Genomic DNA, 25,938 nt, shown 5'->3' with positions numbered 1-25,938 from the left:
GCAGGGGCGGCGCGCACGGCGACGGCGACGGGGTTGGGGCCGGCAGGGGCGGCGGGCGCGGCGACGGTGTCGGGGCAATGGCTCGGCGGCGGCGACGGCGAGGTGGACCAGCCTGACGGCGTCGGGGCAGGGCTCGGCGGCGACGGCGACGAGGAGCAGAAGGCGTCGGGGCGAGAAGAAACAGATGGATTTTGGCGAAAACTGCTAAGTACTGTATATATACGAAGGGCATTGGTCCCGATTTGTTTCTCCAACCGGGACTAATGCCACCCCTTTAGTCCCGGTTGGTGCCACCAACCGGGACCAAAGGCCTCTATGCTGCCCGCCTCGGGGCCAAAGTTTAGTCCCACCTCGCTAGTCGAGAGGGGCGCGCAGTGGTTTATAAGCCCCACTGCCACACCCCTCTCGAGCTCCTCTCCACCGCAGGCTTTCGGGGCTACTTGCTATTGCTTTACCTGATGGGCCTTCTGGGTCTACTGCGGGCCTGAATCCTGGCCCATAGTAGGGTTTCTAGTCGTATTCAGGCCGTGGGGGCCTAGTAGGAGGCATTTTTTTGTTTTTTTGTTTTCTTTACTTATTGTTGCTATATTTATTTATTTTCAAGTTTTTTTCTTTTGTTTTCTGCATTATTTATTTTCTTTTGTTTTTTGCTTTATTTTTTAATTATTTTTGCTTTTAGTTTTAGGAAAATTATAAACTTTCTGTTAGTGCCATTAGTTTTCAAATTTGAAAACACTTTTTTTGTTTTTTTGTTTTCTTTCTTGCTTTATTTATTTTATTTTGTTTCTACTTACAACAAAATACTTATTGTTTTTTTTCTTTTGTTTTCTGCATTATTTATTTTCTTTTGTTTTTTGCTTTATTTTTTAATTGTTTTTGCTTTTAGTTTTAGGAAAATTATAAATTTTCTGTTAGTGCCATTAGTTTTCAAATTTGAAAACACTTTTTTTGTTTTTTTGTTTTCTTTCTTGCTTTGTTTATTTTATTTTGTTTCTACTTACAACAAAATACTTATTGTTGTTATTTTTAATTATTACGAGGGCCAAACCATAAGACATTAAAGCATTTCAAATGAACTATGAAAAAGTTGAAAGTTGGCATGGTATCATAAATTGACCCACATAGCATGTGCATGTACAAAACGGACAATGGTATCATACTCGTCAGTTACAAAGTTGGCGTGATATCATCATAATAGTTGCGGGAGAAAGTCTTCACTTTTTCTTCGCTTGTGTCATTTGCTTATTGCGCCGTAACCATGGATAATCTTCATCGTTTATCAGGATGCTAGGGTCAGCCTTGACTTTGAAGGGAGGAATTTCATGAAACTTTTCATAATCTTCAGACATGTCTGTCTTGTCCTCCACTCCCACGATGTCCCTTTTTCCTGAAAGAACTATGTGGCGCTTTGGCTCATCGTATGATGTATTCGCTTCCTTATCTTTTCTCTTTCTCGGTCTGGTAGACATGTCCTTCACATAGATAACCTGTGCCACATCATTGGCTAGGACGAACGGTTCGTCAGTGTACCGAAGATTTTTCAGATCCACTGTTGTCATTCCGTACTGTGGGTCTACCTGTACCCCGCCTCCTGACAGATTGACCCATTTGCACTTAAACAAAGGGACCTTAAAATCTACTCCGTAGTCAAGTTCCCATATGTCCACTATGTAACCATAATATGTGTCCTTTCCCCTCTCGGTTGTTGCATCAAAGCGGACACCGCTGTTTTGGTTGGTGCTCTTTTGATCTTGGTCAATCGTGTAAAATGTATTCCCATTTATCTCGTATCCTTTCCAAATCAATACAGTCAAAGATGATCCCCTGGACAACAAGTACAGCTCATCACAAACAGTGTTGTCACCTCTGATACGTGCTTCCAACCAACTGCTAAAAGTCCTGATGTGTTCACATGTAATCCAGTCGTCGCACTGCTCCGGGTGTTTGGAGCGCAGACTGTTCTTGTGTTCATCGACATACAGGGTCACCAAGGTAGAGTTCTGTAGAACTGTGTAGTGTGCTTGAGACCAAGAATATCTGTCCCTGCATATTATTGAGTCCCTTCCAAGCGTGCCTTTTCCAGTCAGTCTCCCCTCATACCGCGATTTAGGGAGACCTATCTTCTTAAGGCCAGGAATGAAGTCAACACAAAACCCGATGACATCCTCTGTTTGATGGCCCATGGAGATGCTTCCTTCTGGCCTAGCGCGGTTACGGACATATTTCTTTAGGACTCCCATGAACCTCTCAAAGGGGTACATATTGTGTAGAAATACGGGGCCCAGAATGACAATCTCATCAACTAGATGTACTAGGACGTGCGTCATGATATTGAAGAAGGATGGTGGGAACACCAGCTCGAAACTGACAAGACATTGCACCACATCACTCCTTAGCCTTGGTATTATTTCTGGATCGATCACCTTCTGAGAGATTGCATTGAGGAATGCACATAGCTTCACAATGGCTAATCGGACGTTTTCCGGTAGAAGCCCTCTCAATGCAACCGGAAGCAGTTGCGTCATAATCACGTGGCAGTCATGAGACTTTAGATTCTGAAACTTTTTGTCTGCCATATTTATTATTCATTTTATATTAGACGAGAAGCCAGTTGGGACCTTCATACTAAGCAGGCATTCAAAGAAGATTTCCTTCTCTTCTTTGGTAAGAGCATAGCTGGCAGGACCTTCATACTGCTTTGGAGGCATGCCGTCTTTTTCGTGCAAACGTTGTAGGTCCTCCAATGCCTCAGTTGTATCTTTTGTCTTCCCATACACGCCCAAGAAGCCTAGCAGATTCACGCAAAGGTTCTTCGTCACGTGCATCACGTCGATCGAAGAGCGGACCTCTAGGTCTTTCCAGTAGGGTAGGTCCCAAAATATAGATTTCTTCTTCCACATGAGTGCGTGTCCCCCAGCGTCACTCGGAACAGCTAGTGCGCCGGGACCCTTTCCAAAGATTACGTGTAAATCATTAACCATAGCAAGTACGCGATCACCGGTACGCATGGCGGGCTTCTTCCGGTGATCTGCCTCGCCTTTGAAATGCTTGCCTTTCTTTCGACATTGATGGTTGGTCGGAAGAAATCGACGATGGCCCAGGTACACATTCTTCCTGCAGCTTGCCAGGTATATACTATCGGTGTCAAGTAAACAGTGCGTGCATGCGTGGTATCCCTTGTTTGTCTGTCCTAAAAGGTTACTGAGAGCGGGCCAATCGTTGATGGTCACGAACAGCAACGCATTTAGGTTAAATTCCTCCTGTTTGTGCTCATCCCACGTACGTACACCGTTTCCATTCCACAGCTGTAAAAGTTCTTCAACTAATGGCCTTAGGTACACATCAATGTCGTTGTCGGGTTGCTTAGGGCCTTGGATGAGAACTAGCATCATAATGAACTTCCGCTTCATGCACATCCAAGGAGGAAGGTTATACATACATAGAGTCACGGGCCAGGTGCTGTGATTGCTGCTCTGCTTCCCGAAAGGATTAATGCCATCCGCGCTTAAAGCAAACCATACGTTCCTTGGCTCACTTGCAAACTCATCCCAGTACTTTCTCTCAATTTTTCTCCACTGCGACCCGTCAGCGGGTGCTCTCAACTTCCCGTTTTTCTTACGGTCCTCACTGTGCCATCGCATCAACTTGGCATGCTCTCCATTTTTAAACAGACGTTTCAACCGTGGTATTATAGGAGCATACCACATCACCTTCGCAGGAACCCTCTTCCTGGGGGGCTCACCGTCAACATCACTAGGGTCATCTCGTTTGATCTTATACCGTAATGCACCGCATACCGAGCATGCGTTCAGATCCTTGTACGCACCGCGGAAGAGGATGCAGTCATTAGGGCATGCATGTATCTTCTGCACCTCCAATCCTAGAGGGCATACGACCTTCTTTGCTGCGTATGTACTGTCGGGCAATTCGTTATCCTTTGGAAGCTTCTTCTTCAATATTTTCAGTAGCTTCTCAAATCCTTTGTCAGGCACAGCATTTTCTGCCTTCCACTGCAGCAATTCCAGTACGGTACCGAGCTTTGTGTTGCCATCTTCGCAATTGGGGTACAACCCTTTTTTGTGGTCCTCTAACATGCGATCAAACTTCAGCTTCTCCTTTTGACTTTCGCATTGCGTCCTTGCATCGACAATGACCCGACGGAGATCATCATCATCGAGCACATCGTCTGGTTCCTCTTGATCTTCAGCAGCTTCGCCCGTTGCAGCATCATCGGGCACATCGTCTGGTTCCTCTTGATCTTCAGTAGCATCACCGTATTCAGGGGGCACATAGTTGTCATCGTACTCTTCTTCTTCGCCGTCTTCCATCATAACCCCTATTTCTCCGTGCCTCGTCCAAACATTATAGTGTGGCATGAAACCCTTGTAAAGCAGGTGGGTGTGGAGGATTTTCCGGTCAGAGTAAGACTTCGTATTCCCATTCTGCTTGTTTGCCTCAGCCACTTCGAGAAAATCATGCACGCCCTTAATGTACTCAGAGGTGTGTCTTGAACCGTACATCCATTGCCGGTTCATATGCGTGCATTATATATAATTAAGTGTGTCAAAAATCATTACAGAACATCATGAATAGATAATTAAGTGACCAAATTAATAAAAGTTTATCATCACATTAAAACCAAAGTACATACATAGTTCTCATCTAACAACATAAAGCTCTGCAGAGCATCTAAATTAATTAAACCATACACTGAAACTATGTAAAACATTACAATGCGAAAACAAATGCGATCATAATCGCAACCAATGTAACAACTGATCCAACGGCATAATGATACCAAGCCCCGGTATGAATGGCATATTTTCTAATCTTTCTAATCTTCAAGCGCATTGCATCCATCTTGATCTTGTGATCATCGACGACATCCGCAACATGCAACTCCAATATCATCTCCTCCTCCTCAATTTTTCTAATTTTTTCCTTCAACAAATTGTTTTCTTCTTCAACTAAATTTAACCTCTCGACAATAGGGTCGGTTGGAATTTCCGGTTCAACAACCTCCTAGATAAATAAAATCTATGTCACATTGGTCGGCATAATTGTCATAAACAATAAATGAACCAATAGTTATGAAAAGATAATATATACCACATCTGAATCATAGACAGGACGAGGACCGACGGGGGCGGATACCAAAACCATCGCACTATATAAAATGCAATAATAAAAGTAAGAAAATTATACAAGTATCTATATAAATATACAAGTAAGATTTTTTTTTCCTTTCAGAAATAAGATAAGAACAAGAGGCTCACCACGGTGGTGCCGGCGATGAGATCGGCGCGGGCGATCGACGGCGGTGAAGACGGGGACGGGACGTGACGGACCGCTAAACCTAGACAAATATTGAGGAAAATGGAGTTTGGAGGTCGAGCTTGGAGAGAAGAAAGCTTAAGTAGTGTGGCTCGGGCATTCCATCGAACACCTCGTGTGCATAGGAGGTGAGCTAGAGCACCACAAAGCTCTCCCCTCGCCGGCCACGAAAAACAGAGCATTGGGAGTGCTCTGCTCGCGGGCGAGGGGTAGATATAGGCAACTAATTGGTCCCGGTTCGTGCCACGAACCGGGACTAAAGGGCAGCCTTTGGTCCCGGTTCACTCCACCAACCGGGACCAATGGTTGTGGGCCAGGAGCGAGGCGCATTGGTCCCGGTTCGTCCCACCAACCGGAACCAATAGGTCCAGCCGAACCGGGACCAATGGCCCACGTGGCCAGGCCGGCCCCCGGGGCTCACGAACCGGGTCCAATGCCCCCATTGGTCCCGGTTCTGGATTGAACCGGGACTAATGGGCTGACCCGGCCTGGACCATTGCCCCCTTTTCTACTAGTGGAGGGAGTATTATTTTTGAGCATTTTGTACTATCCATTCTAACCCTCAGCTTTATTTGGGGAAAGCCATCATGGCAAGGCTACGGAGAGTATATACGTATATTTTTTTGCGCAAATAGAGTATACACGTATTACTTTCACAGTGCATATATTATTATAAGTTAGGATCTTAAATTGCCCCCTTAAGACCGACCCTTTTAGTACTGTTTGGGGCTATTTTAGCCCTTTTAGGGTTGTTTTGTCTTTTAGGACTGTTTTGGCCTTTTTAAGTTTTTGGGCCTTTTTTAACCTAAAGAACAAAAGACCCAGAAAACCCAGACAACCCAAAAGGCCAAAATCAACTCGGGATGGCCCGGCCCTTTTATCTGGCTTGTTAGGCACCCCTCAAAAACTTCTGGCATGTTAGGCCGATCAACGCCTCAAAGCCATCGGGCCGGCACAAGATGACCAGTCAAGGCCAGGCCTTTATATGATGTCAAAAAAAAGGCCAAGCCTTTATAAGGTTGGGTCGGGTCGTGGCACCCGAATGGCCAGGTCTGGTCCCCATTAGGGACAAAATTACAATGATGCACCGAAACACGTGTGCCACTTAACCATGCAGGGAGAGGGTACGTGGGAAACCATGTGTCAGACAACAGCAAAGAAAACCAACCGGCGCCGCCCCGTCTTGAATCTTCGTTGCCGCTGCCTAGCACCATGATTGCCTCCAGCGCACGTTGGTGATGAAGATGAAGGCACCAACCCAATCAATTTAAAGTTGCATGGTCATTTAGGTATTTTGAAACAGCCGACCACACTTTGGGTAGATATCAACGACAAACAAATTTATGATAGTTTTTTAAAAACCTAATCAAAAAAAATGATAGTTTTATGCAATTTACTAGAAGTTTGGAGGTACCAGTGTGCAGGCTCTGATTCCACCACAGCCGTCGGCGCCCACAAGAACCCCGAAGACGCCGAATCCGCGAAAGGCATTGAGAACACGTGCCAGCAGCGCTGCCCACGGAGCCCTCGCGCACGTGGAAGCGAGGCAGAGTTAGCGCCCACAACAGCAACCTGGCGCACGACCGGGGCAGGGTGGGGCGTCGAGGCAACGCGAGGACGCTGGCAACCCCAGGAGACGATAGCAGTAATCTGACGGGTAGGTAAGTTCTTTTCTTTTTGTGAGTACGACAGGCAGGTGAGTTTAGTTGAGTTAATACCTTAGGGAGTTCATATTTGAGTTCATCAGGAGATATTTGAGGGAACTCTACGACCGTTTGCCAACAAACCATGCAAGGACCGATTGATTTATCCATGCTGATATAGGGAAACAAGATTTAGGATTGTTCTTTTACATTTTTACAAAGGAAATGCTTCACTTTGTTGCTGATGCGTACAAATTACACAAAGATCATCTACAAGCAGAGAACAACGGAAAAAATTAGATCTAACAATATTGATCTATTGGCACTACACAGACTTCACATTAAAGAAACAAAAACCAATTTTAGCTGGTTAATTACAAAGCATCATCAACACAGAAAAGCTCGCCTCTTCAAATTATCAAACAATGACATGAACATAATGAATGCAGTAATCTTCCTCTAGTATGTTCTCATGTTTCACTGACCTATGTGTATTACATGCATCATTTTCATACTTTGAGGATAAGAATACGTAGAATATATGTCATTAATTACCAAATTATTATTCTACTTCAGCTCTTGTGAACAGAAGTTAAATAAAACAGAGACCACCTTTTAGTACTTTGTCATGATATCTTATGGATGCACTTAGATGTCTTTCTCTAGAAGTCTAGATATGGCACGTCGTTTCATATCCTTTGGACTTTATGTGTTATCACTCTGGCTTTCAATTGGGACCGCCTATTAGTACTTGGTAATCTTATCTTGTGGATGCACCTTTATATGTCTTTTTCTAGAAGTTCTGAGTTGCCACGTAATTCCATATCCTTTTGACATTATATATTGTCCCTCTGGCTCTTGTTGGAATGTATACTGAAAGAATGGACGGAAGGTCTGTCATCGCTTGTTTTCTGATGATGCTTGTGTTGTTCGAAAGCGCATCTGCAGGTGTGTTCTCACATTTGTTGTTCTTAATTAAGTAGAGTTCCTTCTCTCTAAAAAAAGTAGAGTTCCAAGAGTAGATGTTATTTCAAAAGAATAACCTTGAAAAATCTACATAAGATTTCAAGTCGTATTACCAATAGTTTTCTCAAATATGATGTTGATACAGATTGCATGCATGTCCTTGAGGCTTTTCGCATCGTACCGCTTTTATGCAGCGTTGGAAAAATCATGTGTTACAATCAATGTCTCACTATAATGGTATTAATTTTCATTGATTTGTGATGCGCAGACTGTGAGGATGTTCATTTTCAGATCTTGTTCTGCGTCAAATCATCATGCGAGGATATATGCAAGTATCAGTGGAAGGGTAAGAAGGTCTACAAGCCTTGGTGCGATAAGTTCTTCGGTGGCTACTGCCACTGCAAGATTTGCCATGATGAATAGAACTTAATGGATATGTTAGGTGCACTTCATGCTAGAAATAAATAATACATAACTTTGTGTCCTGAATCACTGATTTATGCATGGGATTGTATGCTTGGGAGAGCGTCATGCCATGTGAGACATAGGCCCTGTTTAGATACTCTAACTTAGCTGGAGGTTAGAGTTAGTTTCTAGCTCGTGACTAACCCTGAACTAACTCTAGCCAAAGAGTTGTTTGGATGACAGGGTTAGATTGATAATAAATGCACTTTCTCAATCATTTGGCTCATTTAAACCCACTTTAAAGGGGAGAGATCTGATGTGCGGGATAGAGAGATAAAAAGTGATTTTTTTTAGTGGGCCCATGAGAACTAGCTCCAATTAGCACCTCTTGGGTGGGATAGTTTTTTCGGGTGGGTTCGATGCAACTAGCCCAAACTAGCCCTCATGTTTGGATATTTTAGGGCTATTTGAGCTCAAACTAGCTCAAACTAACTCTAACCCATGGATCCAAACATGGCCGTAATCTATACTAGAAGGGTTGGACACGCTATGCTCGACCGTTGGTGTTGTTGGGTTTCCCAAAAAACATTACTCACCATCTTTCAAAATATAAGGTGTTTTTTTTTGAAAAGTCCAACCTTTTAAGTTCGATCAAATTTGTAGAGAAATATATCAAAATTCATAGTATCAAATCTGTATGATTAGATTCATCTTGAAATGAATTTCCATACTTTTTGTTTAATATTATGGATGTCGATATTTTTTCCTCTGAGCTTGGTCAAAGTTTTAAAAAATCCCAAAAAATCAATACCCCTTATATTTTGAAACTGGTGGAATATTTAGTTTGGCCGGTGTGGGAGATTATGGAGTGTGTGTTTTCTTTATGCGGTGATTTGATGGGCCTTTCGTGTTATCCGCTAACCAATGTATATTTATGTGAGGAAATTTCTGCGTCAGTGGCTTCATGTACTATATTGGTGCTACAATATCACACGGTGGCACTTCTTTTTCTAGGCGGTGGGAGGGTGCGCGGAATTGATGTGTTTTATAGGCTGGTTGCTGCTGATTAATTTGAGAAATCGTTGGCACGGTCAAAATCATATACCAAATCCAAAATTAAATACCTCAATTGCATGAAAGAGCTTCAAAATTAGCGAACATAGAGAATTAAAATAATCAAATGGGAGAACTCGTTGATAAATCGTTGAGCCGGTTAAAATCGGATGACCCCAATCTAAATTGAATACCTCAATTAATTTTGCTCAATTGAATGTGGGCTCTTTAAAACTAGGGGACATAGTGTTATAGAGGATTGTCTCATGGAAAAGATGTTTAAAGGAAAATATCGTATACTCCCTTTGTCCCATAATATAAGAGCACTAGTGTAGAAAAAATGGGGAAATCCTTTTGTGAGCCTGGGCTCATCTGCACCCGCGTTGAATAAAAAATCAAAACAAATACTAGAAAATTTCAAATTTCAAATTCTTTTCCCATGGTAGACAATTTAATACGTGAGGTCCACCCAAATTTTCAAATCATTTGGACAACTGAGCAACTCTCGGCAAAAAAAAAAAAAGAAAAATTTGAGGTATGTAAACAGTTTACTGTTCATGTACTATTTTGACCTGATTTTTCTTTTTTGCTGAGAGCTATTCAGATGTCCAAATGAGCTAACATTTGGAGCGAACCTCACGCAATAGATTTTCTACCATGGGGAAAAAATTGGAATTTTTGAATTTTTCTAATATTTATTTTGAATCTTTTTTCTGACCGGGTGCAGATGAGTCTAGGCACCGAATCGCTGCACTCAAAAAAATGCTATTATATTATGAAACAGAGGGAGTAGTTATGAACAAATATAGCGAACGAAACTGATAGCACGTGCTCGCTAATAGCATGATATAGCATGCTAATAGCGTATTTTAAGGGACACGGTATTTCGCCATAGCACGTGATTTTTTTTTTCATTATTGCTTAAAAGTAAACACTCATCACGCAGGCTGGTGATAATAATCTTAAATGCCTCAACACACAGAAAGAGCGGAGATGAACAAGCCAAAAGGCAGACCAGTCTTGACCTGCAATGCTGTGAAACAATCTATTCATCGTTCCAAATACACAAGTACACAACCATTAAGCCAATAACGATATTTGTTTATAGTATTTTCTTCCTTCTTTTTGTTGCATCTGGAAATACTATATAACAAATCTGCAGATTTGACGTATGGATAGCATATAATCTGCCAACTACTTTTACTGAGTGAATAAATTTGACTTCGGTTCCGTGAGCAAAGCTTTCAGCGTAAGATGACTATTACAGTTACATTACAGCAAATCAGATCAGCCACGGAACTTATAGTTATGGATCCCCCATGGCCCTAAAACCACAACACCAGCCTCTCTCAATATCAGGGCGACGAAATTAGCCCACGCCTTACAATGGATTGCAAGTTTTAGAAGCGCACGATTGCCAACAGCTAAACTCATCGAGAGGCGCACCTTTCTCCACGCGCTGTGGTCAGGGAAGGGTCCTCCAGCGACGTCACATCAAAAGTTAGTTCCCGTAAACCTCCATATTAATATCAAAAATAGATTTACATTTTTCAACATGATAGAAGTATCTTATGTCAACCAATGTTACCAAGAAAAGTGCAAAAAAATGTGACACTTTGGTGGCCCACTGCATTGGTGGCGCTAGATTTTACATCTCGGGATTTCGTTCTAGCAATGCACAAGGCTAGAAAATAGCACACTTCTTCAGAAGACGACCAGAACCAAAGCTTAAACAAGGGCAAAGCATTGGGTCCAACAGATAATATTACAGATTTTAGCGGACAAACATCAATTTATGGATTAAGTTATATACGATGGTGCCAGCTGGCAGGTTTTCGGAGCCCCAAATACTTTCTTTTTGCCGGGAAGTACATGACAAGCAAACTGGGAGGCATACATCTCCAGATCCAGTCCACTAATAATTAGCTTTTAGAAAGAAAAAAATGTAAAGCAAAATGGGATGAACCTCCAAATCTATATATATCACGCCAAGCGCTCCAAGAAAAGATACATCAGAGGCACAATTACAAGTTACCAAAAAGCTCTCAGCTACAGCTCTCATGGACAAAGGAGCAATACCTTGCAATAACCAGAACAGGGTCATGAAGAAGCAACAGGTAATTTGAGATATTATTAGGCAGTGATCCGGGTAAGTGTCAGGCCTATAATTAATTTTGTAGTGTGAGATCATTTAAGTTGGTAACGCCGACTCCAATCAGCTCTAAGATGCAGCACACCGTCGATGAAGAGGTTGTCGTCAGCAATGAAAGTCTGACCATGGAGTACCAAAGAGATCACCACATCCAAGCTTGGAACCCCTAGTGAATGAACCCTTGCCTTCAAACCTGCTCACAAATTTCCGCGACGCCTTTGTCTTTGCAGCAAACTCATACTCTAATGCCACACGTGCACGCCTTGAGCTGTGGTGCATGTATAATGATAGGCCAAAGCTGCACAGCCCGCTCATCGTGGTTCCTGTAACATTGTGCTACGAGAAACAAGTCGAGCCCTGCATGATGCAGCGGATGCTAAATAATCCCTATATCACCGTTCTGTTCTCAAGAGAAAACTTGGGAACACTCCTCACGCTTTAGATCCCAATAAGCTATAACCCGTGGGCAGGCTCCATCAAATGCAACTAACCTTACAAGTTTGCACTTGTAAGTTCGCTCTTCGAATTGCCAACAGGCTTTCCCATCTACTGCAAGATCACCATGCGCGTGTGCTGGGTAAGCTTTGTGCAGAAGTACCTCGGTGATACACTTACTTACTTGATCATGGTCTATGTCATCACTGGTGTCTGTTAGGACCTTCCGCAGTGAAGCACAGGTCATATGACTGAAGCGCACCAGCGGAAGTAGACGAGAACTCAAGATCTTACGTCTTTCCTCCGGCTCTGGGCATCGCACACGGGCCCACTTGAGCAAAAAGTCATCTTCAGTTGGTACTTGTAGGTTGATACTCGAAAAGATGGCTTCAATCCCAAGCAGAAGAAAGTTCATCAGTTCATGCTGGAACCTGAAAAGGGACAAATCATGCCCTCAGTACACTTTATACATTGTGTTGTCTACACTTCTCTGAGTAGAAAAGGAAACAATGGCTCCATGCAATTGGGAAAACTCACATATTAAAATCCTTGTAGTTGTTGGCAATGAATTCCTTTGCTGCTACTATCAAACTGAACTTCAGCTGCCACTAAACTCGAGCATGGATGGTCTAGGTAGAGCAGTGCAGATTCCGTGGTCAAAGGCAAACTCATGAGCAAGTGACAGCAATGCCTCATGCAAGCAACAACTTCAAATTTGTCAGCAGCCATCAAGGTGTTGAGCAGAAGAGTGGGCGAATTTTAAAAACGTTCTTGAGTACAAAAATGTTCATTAATTTTCAAAATGTTCGTGGTCCAAAAAATTTCATGAAATAAAAAAATTCTTTCGTTGATTAAAAAAGTCCAAAAAAATCAAAAAAGTTTCCTGAATTTGGAAAAAGTTCAAGAATTTCAAAAAATGCTGATTGATAAAAAAATGGTTCCCAAATTATAAAAATACTCACTAATTCAAAAAAGATTCCCGAACTACCTAGAACTGCACAAATGACCTATACACCGAGAGAGAGGTAGTAGTACGAATTTTGCACCAAATCAATTACAAAATTGAGCCATTAATGCAATTAATTAATTAGTCAGCCATCCGCTCCCACCTTATTAATTTCGCGCCAAATCATATAATTATAATTAGGAAGTTTTTTTAACCGTATCTTTCGTATAAAACCCTTGACCCCCCTTACAAAAAAACTATCCGCTCCCACCTCCCCACACGCACAAGAAAACTCACCTCCCTGACCTCACTCAAAAACAAAAGAAAAAAAGGATTTATTTTGGAAACCAAGCACCGAATCAATTTACAAATCAATTCATTAATGCAACAGAAGTGCAATACGTTTAATGGTGACTAGGAATGCGTTCAGGTTGCCACTCGTCTCCCACGTCAGTATGCACTTGCAAAGTTGAATGGACTTTTGATAACTATCTTTATATCGTATAGATTCCAAAACAATATAATTGACACAAAACAATAAATAACTATAAAGATCAGCCATTAATGTTTCCAAACTGTATATAGGGTCCAAATTGTTTTGCATTAGTGACTACGTGCGAAACTTTAATAATAGTATAGATTCTTTTGACATTATATATTGTCCCTTTGGCTCTTGTTGGAATGCATAGTGCAAGAATGGACGGAAGGTCTGCCATCGCTTGTTTTCTGGTGATGCTTGTGTTGTTCAAAAGCGCATCCGCAGGTGTGTTCTCTCATTTGCTGTTCTTAAGTAGGGTTCCTTCTCTCTAAACCAAGTAGAGTTCCTTCTCTCTAAAACAAGTAGAGTCCTAGGGAAGATGTTATTTCAAAAGTAGAGCCTTCAAAAATCTACATACCATTTCAATATCGTTGCACATGCAGCGTCGAAAAATACTGTATGATGTTGGTATAATTTCCAATGTTTGTGGCACGCAGACTGTCAGTTGGTTCACATTAAGCTCGTGTACTGCACCAAACCAATATGCAAGCAGGAATGCTCGTCTCAGTGGCAGGATATGAAGGTCTACGAGCATTGGTGCAATCGGTTTTTCCTTGGAACCTGCTACTGCAAGATTTGCTATGATTAATAGATCTTAATGGACATGCTAGGCACACTATCATGTTATCAATAAATAATCCCTAACTTTGTGTCCCTGAATCACTGATTTATGCATGGGATTGTATGCTTTGGAGAGCGCCATGGGAGACATAATCTATATGGTCTCATGAACAAACTGCTTAAAGGCTTTCGCAAAAAAAAACTTCTTAAAGGCGAATAACATATAGTTATGAACAAATATAGCGAATGAAACTGATGAGTACATTACTTTTCTTAGCAAACATTCGACTTTGGTCTTCAACAAGAAAACAAGAACTCATGTACTCATCAGTTCTCGAATGTCACCCTTGTTGTGTGGGAAGAGGAGATCGTTGTCCAGTGTGTCGCTTGCACATGTACAATAAACCAAGTCATACCATCTGTCCAGCGCTGACATACACGATATTGAGTAAGAAGCAACCAAGGCCTACCTTTGATCAGCACATTGTGCCTACCACTTAAAAAAACATTCATTAGGCAGGCTAATAATAATCTTAAATGTTTCAACACGCAGAAAGAACGGAGATGAACAAGCAAAAAGGCAGGCTGATGTTGACCTGAAATGTTGTGGAGACTGGAAAAAGTTGATGCCATGAAACAATCTATTCATTGTTCCATATACACAACCACAAAGTCAATAACGCTACCAAATTTGAACTAAAGCAGCGTCAATTAGTTCGGATTGGAGGGAGTAGTATCTCCTTCCTTCTTTTTGGTGCATCTGAAAATATAACAATCGACAGATTTGATAATATGTGAACTACTTCCTCACTAAATTGAGTTCAATTCAGTGAGCAAAGCTTTCAGTGTCAGATAAATATTGCAGTTACACTTACAGCACATCAGCACTAAAACCACAATGATCCAGGTCAGGTTGGGACCTACAATTTTGTAGTGTGAGTCTGTGAGATATCAAGTTCGTAACTCTGACTGCTCCAGTACTGTCCAATCAGCTCTCAGACGCAGCACGCCGCTGATGAACTTCAGGTGTCATAGACCTGGGGGCCGGGGCATGGGTGATCCAGAGCAGTGCAGATTCTGTGGTCAAAGGCAAACTTGTGAGCAAGTGGTAGCTAGCAGCAAGAAACGACTTCAAATTCGTCAAAGACATCACGATGTCTTGTGAGTTGTCAACTTCCCGCTTTATGTAAAGCCCGAAAGCCCCATAAAGGCGTGTTCATGTGTTCAGAGCAGAATGAAAACAAGAAGACAAAATGATTAGGGAAAGAGTTCAACAAATAACTACTCCCTCCGTCCCATAATATAAGAACGTTTTTGACACTAGTGTAATGTCAAAAACGTTCTTATATTATGGGACGGAGGGAGTAAATAGTAAATGTAGACTTTTGTACTGAGAAAATATAAATAACCGTGCAGAAGAGTGGATAAAATATCATTAGGTAGGTAAAGTAGTGGTAGAAACTCAGAAACATAAACATCATCTTTATCATAAATAACCATTCTCATTTCTGTTGCCTCTGGCTGGCTGTGCAACATACATTGTCATGAGACAGGCCAAACAATTTACTACAAGTCAAGGTTAAAGCAGCTAAGTATACATTACAGTCCACCACCAAAGACACGCATGGTCTGTTACATGCCATCAACCAAGAAGCTGCCTGAGGCCATCGATAACCTGCTCCCTCTTTGAAGGATTCATTTTGCCAAGGAGGAGCGAGAGACCGTTGGGCAAAGCCTTCACATCAGAGCTTTCAGCAAGTTGCGACAACAGCCTAGATACCCGTTCAGCTTTCAACTCCTCGAGATACTTGTCATAGTTGCTACAGTCGTCTTTCCAGGCGAAGAAAGCTTCGTCGTCGTTCCAGTTATCGCCATATCCCTGTCCTTGAGAAGCCATATACCATTCCTTGATACGCTCCAGTGCTAATCCGTGAGTGGGCATCATCTGCTCACCGGCGGCTTCCCTAACTTGTTTGGCAAGTGAATCCTCGGCAACCCTCCTTCGCAACCTCCTGTAGAAGAAGGCCCGAGACTCCTCCCAGTCCACCACCTTACTGATCACACCTTTGGCAATCATTCTGGAAGTGGTGTCATGCAGTTCAGCAAACCGGGTAGCAACCTGAGTGTATATAGGCATCAGCTGCTTCGTCCGAGCGGCCATCATACTCCTGATCCTGATGGACTCCGCTTCCGACGTGCCTGTCTTAATTTCTTGGAGGAGTCTAGCATTGAGTCTGGCCAACTGAGGGTCAAGCCTTAGCATGCTCTCTTCGACTTCATTTGGCTTAAATTTGATCTCAATTAGCGCCTTTGGCTCAAGGACATTACCTTTTGCACTCCTCTCGGCATACATCTCAATGTGCTCAGGATTGACCTTGCTGTCCACCACGACCCATGCGCCTCCACGCAGCTCTCCAGCCTTTGGTATGTACACAAAAGCAGGCTGCTTATATGTCCTCAGATTCTCGACAATCATGGAACCGGCCTGAAGGATTCCTTCAAACAGATCCCTTTGGCCACCAGAAAAACCTCTCCAGTTAGCAAGTATGAACAACGGGAGCTCTTCATGGTTGAAATCCAGCAGTGCCTGGGCTGTTTTCGCGGCCGAATCTGGGAACCACACCTGTCCTGCTTGAGGGACTACACGCTCTGCAGAATCAAGCTGACCAGGATCAGCGGGGGTCACTTGCATCATTGTCTCGGTTTCCACAGCTATGACACCGACTGGAATCCCACCCAGCTTTGCCCTTCCGGTAATAACAGTTTTCGCCCATCCCCCTAATGTTTCCACAAAGCTTTCTCTGTCAAACATACCACCCAACCACTTGCCTCCTTGAGTGTCCTCTTGAAGGCCACAGATGGCTGCACGGGCATCACATGAATTCTCTGGGAAGTATGTTACAGGTCTTTCCGGTGGATCAAGAGGTTTCAGAATAGGAAGAGGACCGCCGACATACGCAGGTACGTAGCTGAGCCATTTCAAGATAGCAGAAACACCTTCAAGATCATCTGACACTGTGAGATGGGCAACTCCATTTGCAGCCATGATTTTTGGGCCACCCAGTTGCAATTGGGAGCTATAAACCTCCCGCCCCAGGAGCTTGTTCAGCGGAGAAAACCCAGTTAAAATAATTGGCTGATCAAGACGTTGTATACACCTCATCCCTATCCGAGCAAGATAAGCCCCAATTCCAACAGCTTTCCCAGTCACAAATGTCAGAGTAAACGTCTCTCTGTATGCCTTAGAGTAGGCACTGGCAATGGCACCACTTCCATGTAGATTCTCACAACCAAGTCCGTCCTCTTTCCCAACAATGGTATCAACAACCCATCTGGTTTCTCCACTTTCCAGCTTTAGCTCATGGGCTATAACCGAAGATCTTAGACGTGAATAATCTTGTTCCATGAGGTAAATATAGTGAAAACCACGTTCAGGGCTCTCATCATCAGACCATCCGACATGGAAGCATGCCTTTATTTCCCCTGCTACACCGAGCCTAGCACCAGAAGTTGCTGCCAAGTAGATTAGAGGAATTTTCCTCTCGCAAGCAAGATTGGTAACAGCATCGAAGAATGCATCTTCTCTAGGACCAAAAGAACCAGCTTTAAATGTCACGTCATTTGCAACAACCATAATCTCCCGTCCGCCTGGAAATTCTGGTGTGGATAGCTTCATGTTCCAAGCAACAGTTCCAATATCATTCATACCTGGAGGACGCTCAACAGGAACCAAAGGAGTACCCCATGATCCAGTTGAATCAGCAAACATAAGCTCTGTCACTTGAGCATACCGCTGATTGTGCCCGTTAGCTTCTGCAACATGTGAAATACCAGATTTCCAGGACTCCTTCAATGCTTTTTCAAATACCAATGGGAAATCATAGCAGTATGTTGTTTCATTTTTCCTAGCGGTGTTCCGTTTCTGGTCAAGAGCATCCAAAGGTTTATATGGCTCATGTAATGGAATGCCATGCAAAGGACCAGCTGCGGGTGTGGCGGAGCGGTAGAAAAGCTCACGTGTATTGGAGTCCTCCACTTCTCGGTAAATATCAACAGTGCAGGAATGCCCAGTGACAATGGTAACAACAACTCTCCAAGCACCACTAGCTTGCCCATAACAATCTAACCATAGCTTCACTTCCCACTGGCACACGGAAAGACGATGCATCCTGACACCAACATGTTCATGTATATTCGTAGCCATATGCTTCAAAAGTGTGCATGCTGTCTCCTCATCTTGGCCAACTTCATCCGTCCGCCTTGAAACTGGAATTAGATCAAACAACCGCTGCTCTCTCAGTATGCACATATACATATGGGAGTGGCCTGACCTCACAGCCTCACTGTGAGCATGTAACTCTATTTCCTCTAGCGCTGCCATCAATGATCTGAGTATGCTGTTAGATATGAATGATGATGAGGCTTGAGCGCGGCATACCTCATTGCCAATATTTCCAAACGAAAAACCATTGGTCACACTTGGCTGTCTGACTATGGTACGAAGAAACATCCTTTGGTCATTTGATCTCGGATCTTTACTGTTATTTACCAGTGTGTAGATGTGCCACTGGCGATCACGCGATGGGGTGTATTTCGCGTCACTGTAACCTTCTAAATGCACTTTGTCCAATTCAAGAAATGTGGACAAAGGAGGTTCCACATGACGGAGCATTGGGTCCTCCTCATAATATAGCTTGTCAAATGACCATTGGAAGGAGTGGCGCATTGGCGGACGCCCTTCGTCTCTTTGGATAATGCAGCTGACAACCCTAACACCAGCACCATTGAGATGCGATGTTATAGTCTTATCCTTCAGAATCTTGGAAAGTTTGTTAATCCTTTCTTGAGCTTGATCCTCATCACCACTGTCTTGAAGAGTGCTCATCTGATTGCTGATACCAACCAAAGCTATATGCAGAATATTGCCAAGGTTAGAATTTAGAGGATTACCATTTGAGACACTTCCAGCACCTGCTCTGTAATATGAAGTCTCCTTCAATGCAGCTTCAATCGCAGTTGACAGACACTGAAGAGACTTGATTACAACCATTACACCCCATCGCCTGCCCCTGGGATCCTGTACTTGTTGCTTTAGAAGTGTCGCAGACTGCCCCATATGCTCTTCAGAGAATTCCCATAATGCAATTAGGCCAGACCTGTGCCATTGTATCCGGACACTACCCCTTACAAGGTAATGCTCGTACAATCTTCGTATGTATGTCTCGACTACTCTCCGCTGAAGAGTAGGATCACTGTGATCAAACAAAGCCACAAGGGCGTCTTCAACTGCAACCGGGGCACATACCAAATCTTCCATCCTTTCATTGATGGCCATCTTCCTCCTAGGTGTGGAAACCAGCTCTCCTTCCTCAGTAAACATCTCCAGCTCTGAAAGGCTTCTTGCTATGCTTGTGCGGAGTTCACTCAATTTAGTTTGCTCAAGAAGTTGACTTGCTTTAAGTGCTAGCCCAGAGTATGCTGTATGGTTCAGAGCAGAAAAGCGCATCAACTGGTCCCTGTAAGCAGATGGATTTGGATAGACCAATCCGTCCATAAGCTGTAGTATCAACTCATTTTTATTTTTCACACCCTGATGGGAGAACACAATATAGACAACCTTCTCAAGGTCTTTTGCATGTTGAAGCCGTAGACGTTCTATCACATCAGACTGAATGTCATCACTGAACAGTTCTTCAACAGATAAATACTCCTCAAAGAGAGACTTGACAACAGCGCAAGCATGGCTTTCTCTTCCACCCTCATATGACTTGACCAGGCTCATAAGTGGCTCTATAAGCCTCTCACTGGTAATCCTATCTTTCTCAGAACAGTGTGCAAGACTTGCCTCAATGGCTTCCCTTATCAACTTGGCAGGGAAATCCTTGCCCTTCCGGAAGTCAGCATCCAACTCATACTCCTTGTACACACCATCCAACTCACTCCTAAGATCCTTTGGGAGTCGTGTTGCCAAAACGGACATGAGTTCTTGCCACCGAAGAAAAGGGAGCTCAGGGCTGTCTAGGCAGTTTAGCAAATCTTGTACAACATGACTGATATTATGTTCATATCCTGCAAGAATCATGTGCGCAGAATTCACACTTGCAGCAAACTTTTGGTGAACTTTGCCAGAAATAGCAGCAGAAGGTCCAAGTTTGGGGAAGGTGCCATGAAATGGTTCAGCTTTCCTCACAGAAGATGGGTCATCAAGATCCAACCTTGCTATCAGGTCACTCGCCTGCATGGCCTGACCCTCAGGCATGACAAAGTGAATGATGCCAGAGGCCGGTAGTAACAGTGGCATGCACATCTTCATGACCTCCACCTCAGCATATGGTGTATCAGAAACCACATGAGAGCCATCGGCGACCAAAAACCGAAGAAGTTTGCACGGTGTATCAGCCAACAGCTTGGAAGGATCATGCTCTTTCTGTAATAAGCATGTTCTACCATTGATTAGAAGGCGCGTACCAGCACCCTCTGTCTCTGCGTAAATTACATGACTGTTTCCATCCAACTGCATTAAGAGCCCACCATCACGCAACGAGTGCATCTCTGCTTCAATCTCTGATTCATTGATTCTTAATTTGTAGCTACCAGGTCCACCTCTTACTGTCTTAACCGTATATTTGATCCCCTCTATATTTAGTGTTACAGTCAAATTGACAAGAGAGATGTGCCTTGGTGGTATTTGACCTTTACTGAGATAACCAACATAATCAGTTACAATACTTGAGCTCCTGCTTGATGCTTCATATAGAGCTCCAGCAACAACTGAAAGGTACCATGGTGGCCTCTCTGCTCTGACACGCATAGCTATTCTGCTGTCTAGCCAACCAGTGTGGATCTTATTTTCTCGGTATTCTGCGGCATTCAAGAGATCCACCGTGTAATCAACATTGGTGCGTATCTCTCCACGAATCTGGATCTCTTTTAACCCAAGTACCATATTGGCTATTGCCAACGACCTGGATTCCCCAAAAGCAAAAACATGACCAAACTGAGAATCAGAAAACTCATGAATTGCTCCACCAGACTTAACCGAGAAATAGGCCCAAACATTGGGTTTACTTTTAAAGTTTAGCTCCTCCACTCTTCCACCAGTAGGCTTAAACCCATCATCCGGATCCTCGCTAGTAACTCGAACTGCTACACAGTGACCCGTTGGCCTTACAGACTGTGCTTTGTCCAAGTCAAATTTAGCCGCAACAGCTGATATTTCCTTCCAGCTATGATAGCCACCTCCATGTTCCATTCCATAAAAGCGTCTGATCTCAGGAATGTTGTAGAGGGGTATGCCCATTCCTACCGCAACTTGAGATGCAGGCAGGTTTACTCCAGCAATCCATTCGGTCACAGGGTGTTCTACCTGCAATCTTGGATTAAGCTCCAGGAAATAGTATTCACCTGTCTCCATGCTGTACAGATATTCCACCGTAGCAGCACCCTGATATTGCACACATTTAGCGAGCCGCCTTGCTGCCTGCTCAAGCTCTCTAACCTTTTCTGGAGGAGCAACTGTGATCGGTCCCTCTTCGATAATCTTTTGGTGCCTTCTCTGAACACTACAGTCCCGACTGTGCAGCGCTGCTACATTGCCGTGCTTGTCACAGAGCAACTGGACCTCTAGATGCCGGCTCTGAGAGGCCACCTTCATAACAAATATAGGTGATCCAGGGACTTCTCCTTGCACCTGCTTAAACAAGGCTCTCACCTCATCATCGTTATGCACCTTCCTTATTCCTTTACCACCACCGCCCCATGATGCCTTGATCATAGCAGGATACCCCACCACTTGACAACTAGCCACTGCTTCCTCTGTGGTTGAAACACAAGCCTTCTTATAGATCTCCTCAGGTATCGCGTGGCAGGTTTCTTGCGGAACTTTCACCTGAGCACGACATTTGGAGTTAGTTTTAAGCAACATAGATGTATAAACACTGATGGAGAAAACAAAACACTATATATCAAAGAAATAGGAGAAGGCACGCATACATACATGTGACCCACTCCATGGAAGAGTTGGAACTCCTGCTGCCTGTGCGATAAGAGAGGAACCGATCTTATCACCTAGTGCCGCCATGGCGGCCGACGGTGGCCCAAGAAAGATGATGCCCTTTTCCTTGAGCGCGTCCGGAAGCTCTGGGTCCTCAGAGGCATGACCCCAGCCAGGCCAAACTGCAGAAACCCGGGTCCTCTCTGCTATCTGTGTCATGGCAGATGAATTACAAGCAAACATTTAGTAACTAGTAGTCAAGCAACAAGCACAATGAACATGGATGATATAAGAGCAGGAGAATGAACGATGGATGAACCACGCTGACCTCGACAATGAGCTGCACATTTGCATAATTGTTGTTATTGGTTCCACCAGGGACCTCCAGGAACTGGTCGGCGATCCGCACGTGCTCCGCATTGGCCCGGAGGTCCTCCGGGGTAGCCATGGCCACCAGGAGGACGGCCTTGTCGGTGCCAAAGGTCTCGGAGGCCCAGGCGCGGATGCTGCGCATGAACTTGACGGCGGCCATCCCATTGTTGGCGACCAGCACGCTGCGTATCGGCGTGTCGCCCCCGAGCGCCCTGCAGAATTCGCTGATCTGGTCGGACCCCACCATCATTGCCCCCTCTGACCAACCGTCAGCGCCACGCACCAGTCACCACTCAGCAACACCAATCCGGGCGGCGACGGCGAAAGTTCTCCGGCGAACACGACACACGACGGTAATCTCGCGGCCGCACCCGAAATCCGGCGAATTCGAAACCGGTTTGGTAATCTGGTGGTGGCTGCTGCTTATATAGTATACTGCGGGGGATCGGAGGGGTGGCGGAGTCGAACACGGTCTGGAGGAGGGAGGGAAGCCCACACGGAGACGGACGGAGAAGAGCGGCTAGTTCGTCACGGGAAGGGAGTCCTGCTCCGAAGAGAGGGGGGTGGACGCCGGGACTGACTCGACCGCGGGAGTGGTGGGGGGAGGGGGAGGGGGGGTGCGCGCCGGAGGCGTTCGACGGAATGCCTGCCGGCCGCGCGCACTGGAAGGGAGGGGGGAGGAAGATCGAAGATGGCGGCGGCGGCGGCGGCGGCGGGGCGGGCCTTGAATGCCTGGCTGCGGCGGCGCGCCGTCCAGGCAGCTTGGACACGAGGAGACGACTACGACGACTCCCCCACACACACCCGGTCTCTTTCGTCCATCTGCTAGAAGACCACGACCCACTGGTCACTCACTTAGAACATCTCCATCAGACGCGCAACACGCCGCGCGCTAAAAACTAGTTTGTCACGTGCCGTTCGCCTGATTTTGCGCGGCCACCAGCGCTGACTCCAACAGCCACGCTAAAATGCAGTGCGCGCGTCGCTCCAGCAACTCGCAAAAATGCAGCACGCGACTCGCACAAACAACATATACATTTCAAATAGAAGCAAAAATAATCAAACTAATCAACAATAAATAGTTCAATTTCTTTATTATTACAACCCAAACAAATAGTTTATCATTCAGTACAACAAATACTGCAATAAACACAACAAATAGTTCATGAACAATACAATGTAGAACGCAGAAATCATGCTCTTTGTCGTCCATGCCATGCCCACCACTCCTCAATGAGATCCTTCTGAAGATCATTGTGCGCTGCGGAACGCCGAATGGCATGATAGGAGGCAACAAAACGGGCCACCCTTTCAGCCCTCCGTCGCACTCGCATCCTTTCAGACGGACGCGTGCGAGGGGCAGCGGGACCAGAGGGGGGGAGGCGAAGAAGTCGCGGCGGCGCGGGGATAGGCCGGGGAAGTGCCGGAACGGTCGCCGGGGGCGCGGGCGGCGGCGGCGGCGCGGCTGGATGGGGGGTGGGAGTAGAGAGCGAGCGCACGAGAGTCCAGCGCGCGGGAGCGGGCGCAGCAAATAAGCGGCGCACGATTGCGTTTGGCCAGTGCGCTGAACTACATATGCCGCGCGCGCTGTTTTTGCGCGCCCGCTGGAGCAACTATACCGGTTGCGCGCGCTAAAACGTCCAATTTTACGGCGCGGCGCTAGTTTGGCGTGGCTGTTGGAGATGCTCTTAGAGCATCTCCAGCCGCACCCCCAACAGGCCCCCAAGGCGTTTTTTTCGCCGGCGCAAAAGAATCCCCCAGTCGCGCCCTGAGGACGCCGAATTCTGCCGATTCGGCCCATCTTTTGGCCCGGCGATCCCAAGCCGAACCCAGCGCACTAGAGGGCACTTGGAGGCTCCGGCGGAAGAAAAAGTGGTGCGTGGACCACCACTGTCAGGCGAGAAACGCCTTTTCCCTGCCCAGATTCGGCCCACGCGCGGTAGAACGTCACTTCCCCTTTTGCCGCCATGCCGGTACCAGCGCCACCCCCTGCCAACAACCGCTACTCCGCCGCTAGAAAGGCCATCCCGCTCCTGGCCAAGCTTTCCAGGACTCCGACCATGCAAGCAGGGATACCAGCGGCTACCCGCCCACGACGCCTGCGAGGTGTTCGGCGATTTTTCCTGTTCGGCAATGGACTCCAACGACGAGGAGTCGTTCGCGGCTCTGATTGAGGAGGAAGCCGAGGCCGACATCGACGACGAAGAGCACCTCATGATCCTCGCCGCTCTGGCCGGCCTGCTCGCGAAGAATGCAAAGCCGCGGCGAGGTGGCTTGGTGTCGGGCCGCCGCAAAAGCAAGCAGAGGCATCAAATGGAGGGCTATTGCTTGCTCTATGCCGACGCTCCACTACACGGTAAGATAGTATTTTGGCGTTGTTATCGGATGAGCCAGAAGCTCTTCCTCAAGATTGTGAATGTCATCTGGGAGTTCGACAGCTATTTCATTTGCAAGAAGGATTGCACCGGCACAGTTGCATTCTCCTCACTTCAGAAGTGCACAACAGCTATGAGGATGCTTGCATATGGAGCTCCCAACTCCAGAAGTGCAAGACAGCTATGAGGATGCCGAGTTCACCACCATTGGGTGTTTGTACAAGTTCTGCAGGGCAATGGTGGAAGTGTTTGGACCATAATACTCGATCATCAAATGCTGAAGACACTGCCCGGATCCTAGCACATAATGAAGCAAGAGGATTTCATGGGATGCTTGGAAGCATCGACTACATGCATTGGGCATGGAAAAATTGTCCATTTTCTTGGCAGGGGATGTACAAAGGCGCGAAAGGAGCTTGCAGTATCGTACTTGAGGCAATGGCTACCGAGGACCTCTGGATTAGGCACTCCTCCTTTGGTATGCCATGAACTCACAATGACATCAACGTCCTGCAGTGCTCGAATGTCTTTGTCAAGCTTGTTGAAGGTCATGCTCCTCCGGTGAACTTCGAGGTCAATGGGCGCCACTACAACAAGGGATACTACATAGCAGATGACATCTATCCAAGATGGTCAATATTTGTGAAGACTATCTCAAACCCTGTTCCAAGAGGCAAGAACTCCTACTTTTCTAAGTGTCAGGAGGCTTGCAAGAAGGATATGGAGCAGGCATTTGGTGTGCTCCAATATCGATTTGCTATTGTCTGGTACCCCGCTCTGACCTGGTCAAAATCTCAGATGTGGAAGGTGATGAATTGTTGTGTCATCTTGCACAACATGATCATTGAGAACGAGCAGGACAAGCCAGTGGTTGATACTAAAGCATATTTCAGACAGGGTCCTCTTGCAACTGTTGATCACCAGGTACCGACAGCATGGACTGCCTTCCTCAATATGCGTCCGGAGATCCAAGACCCATAGGTGCATCAAGAACTGCAACACGATCTGATGGAGCACCTATGGAGACTGAAGGGCAACGCCTAGTTCGATGTTTTTTAAATTTGTGTTCGAATTATGAGTTTGATTCGTTGAACTATTTGATTTGTATTGATTTCTATGATGAACTATGTGATAAAAATTATTTTTTGTTCAATTTGTGCCGAAT

General features: G+C 45.2%; 1 protein-coding gene, 1 long non-coding RNA gene and 1 pseudogene across 2 annotated transcripts; 1 reads left to right on the top strand and 2 right to left on the bottom strand.

The window, feature by feature from the left end:
* The first annotated feature begins 7,805 nt into the window (after nucleotides 1-7,805).
* On the top strand, nucleotides 7,806-8,427 carry LOC119306671. Its single transcript, XR_005148998.1, has 2 exons — nucleotides 7,806-7,925; nucleotides 8,212-8,427. It is a non-coding gene; the product is annotated as an uncharacterized LOC119306671 (long non-coding RNA).
* Nucleotides 8,428-11,588: 3,161 nt separating this feature from the next.
* On the bottom strand, nucleotides 11,589-12,738 carry LOC119310538 (annotated as a pseudogene).
* A 2,780-nt stretch (nucleotides 12,739-15,518) lies between these two features.
* Nucleotides 15,519-22,976, bottom strand: LOC119312653 (acetyl-CoA carboxylase 1-like). The gene is made up of 3 exons (XM_037588394.1): nucleotides 22,355-22,976; nucleotides 22,030-22,236; nucleotides 15,519-21,921 (listed from the first exon to the last, which is right to left on the bottom strand). The coding sequence occupies exons 1-3, from the start codon at nucleotides 22,646-22,648 to the stop codon at nucleotides 15,676-15,678; spliced, it is 6,747 nt and encodes a 2,248-aa protein (XP_037444291.1). The 5' UTR covers nucleotides 22,649-22,976; the 3' UTR covers nucleotides 15,519-15,675.
* Nucleotides 22,977-25,938: the final 2,962 nt, after the last annotated feature.

The sequence above is a fragment of the Triticum dicoccoides genome, chromosome 5B (genome assembly GCF_002162155.2).
Source record: "Triticum dicoccoides isolate Atlit2015 ecotype Zavitan chromosome 5B, WEW_v2.0, whole genome shotgun sequence".
Lineage (NCBI taxonomy): Eukaryota > Viridiplantae > Streptophyta > Magnoliopsida > Poales > Poaceae > Triticum > Triticum dicoccoides.
The sequence above is the reverse complement of the archived record's forward strand: the minus strand, read 5'-3'. Positions and strand labels throughout refer to the sequence as shown.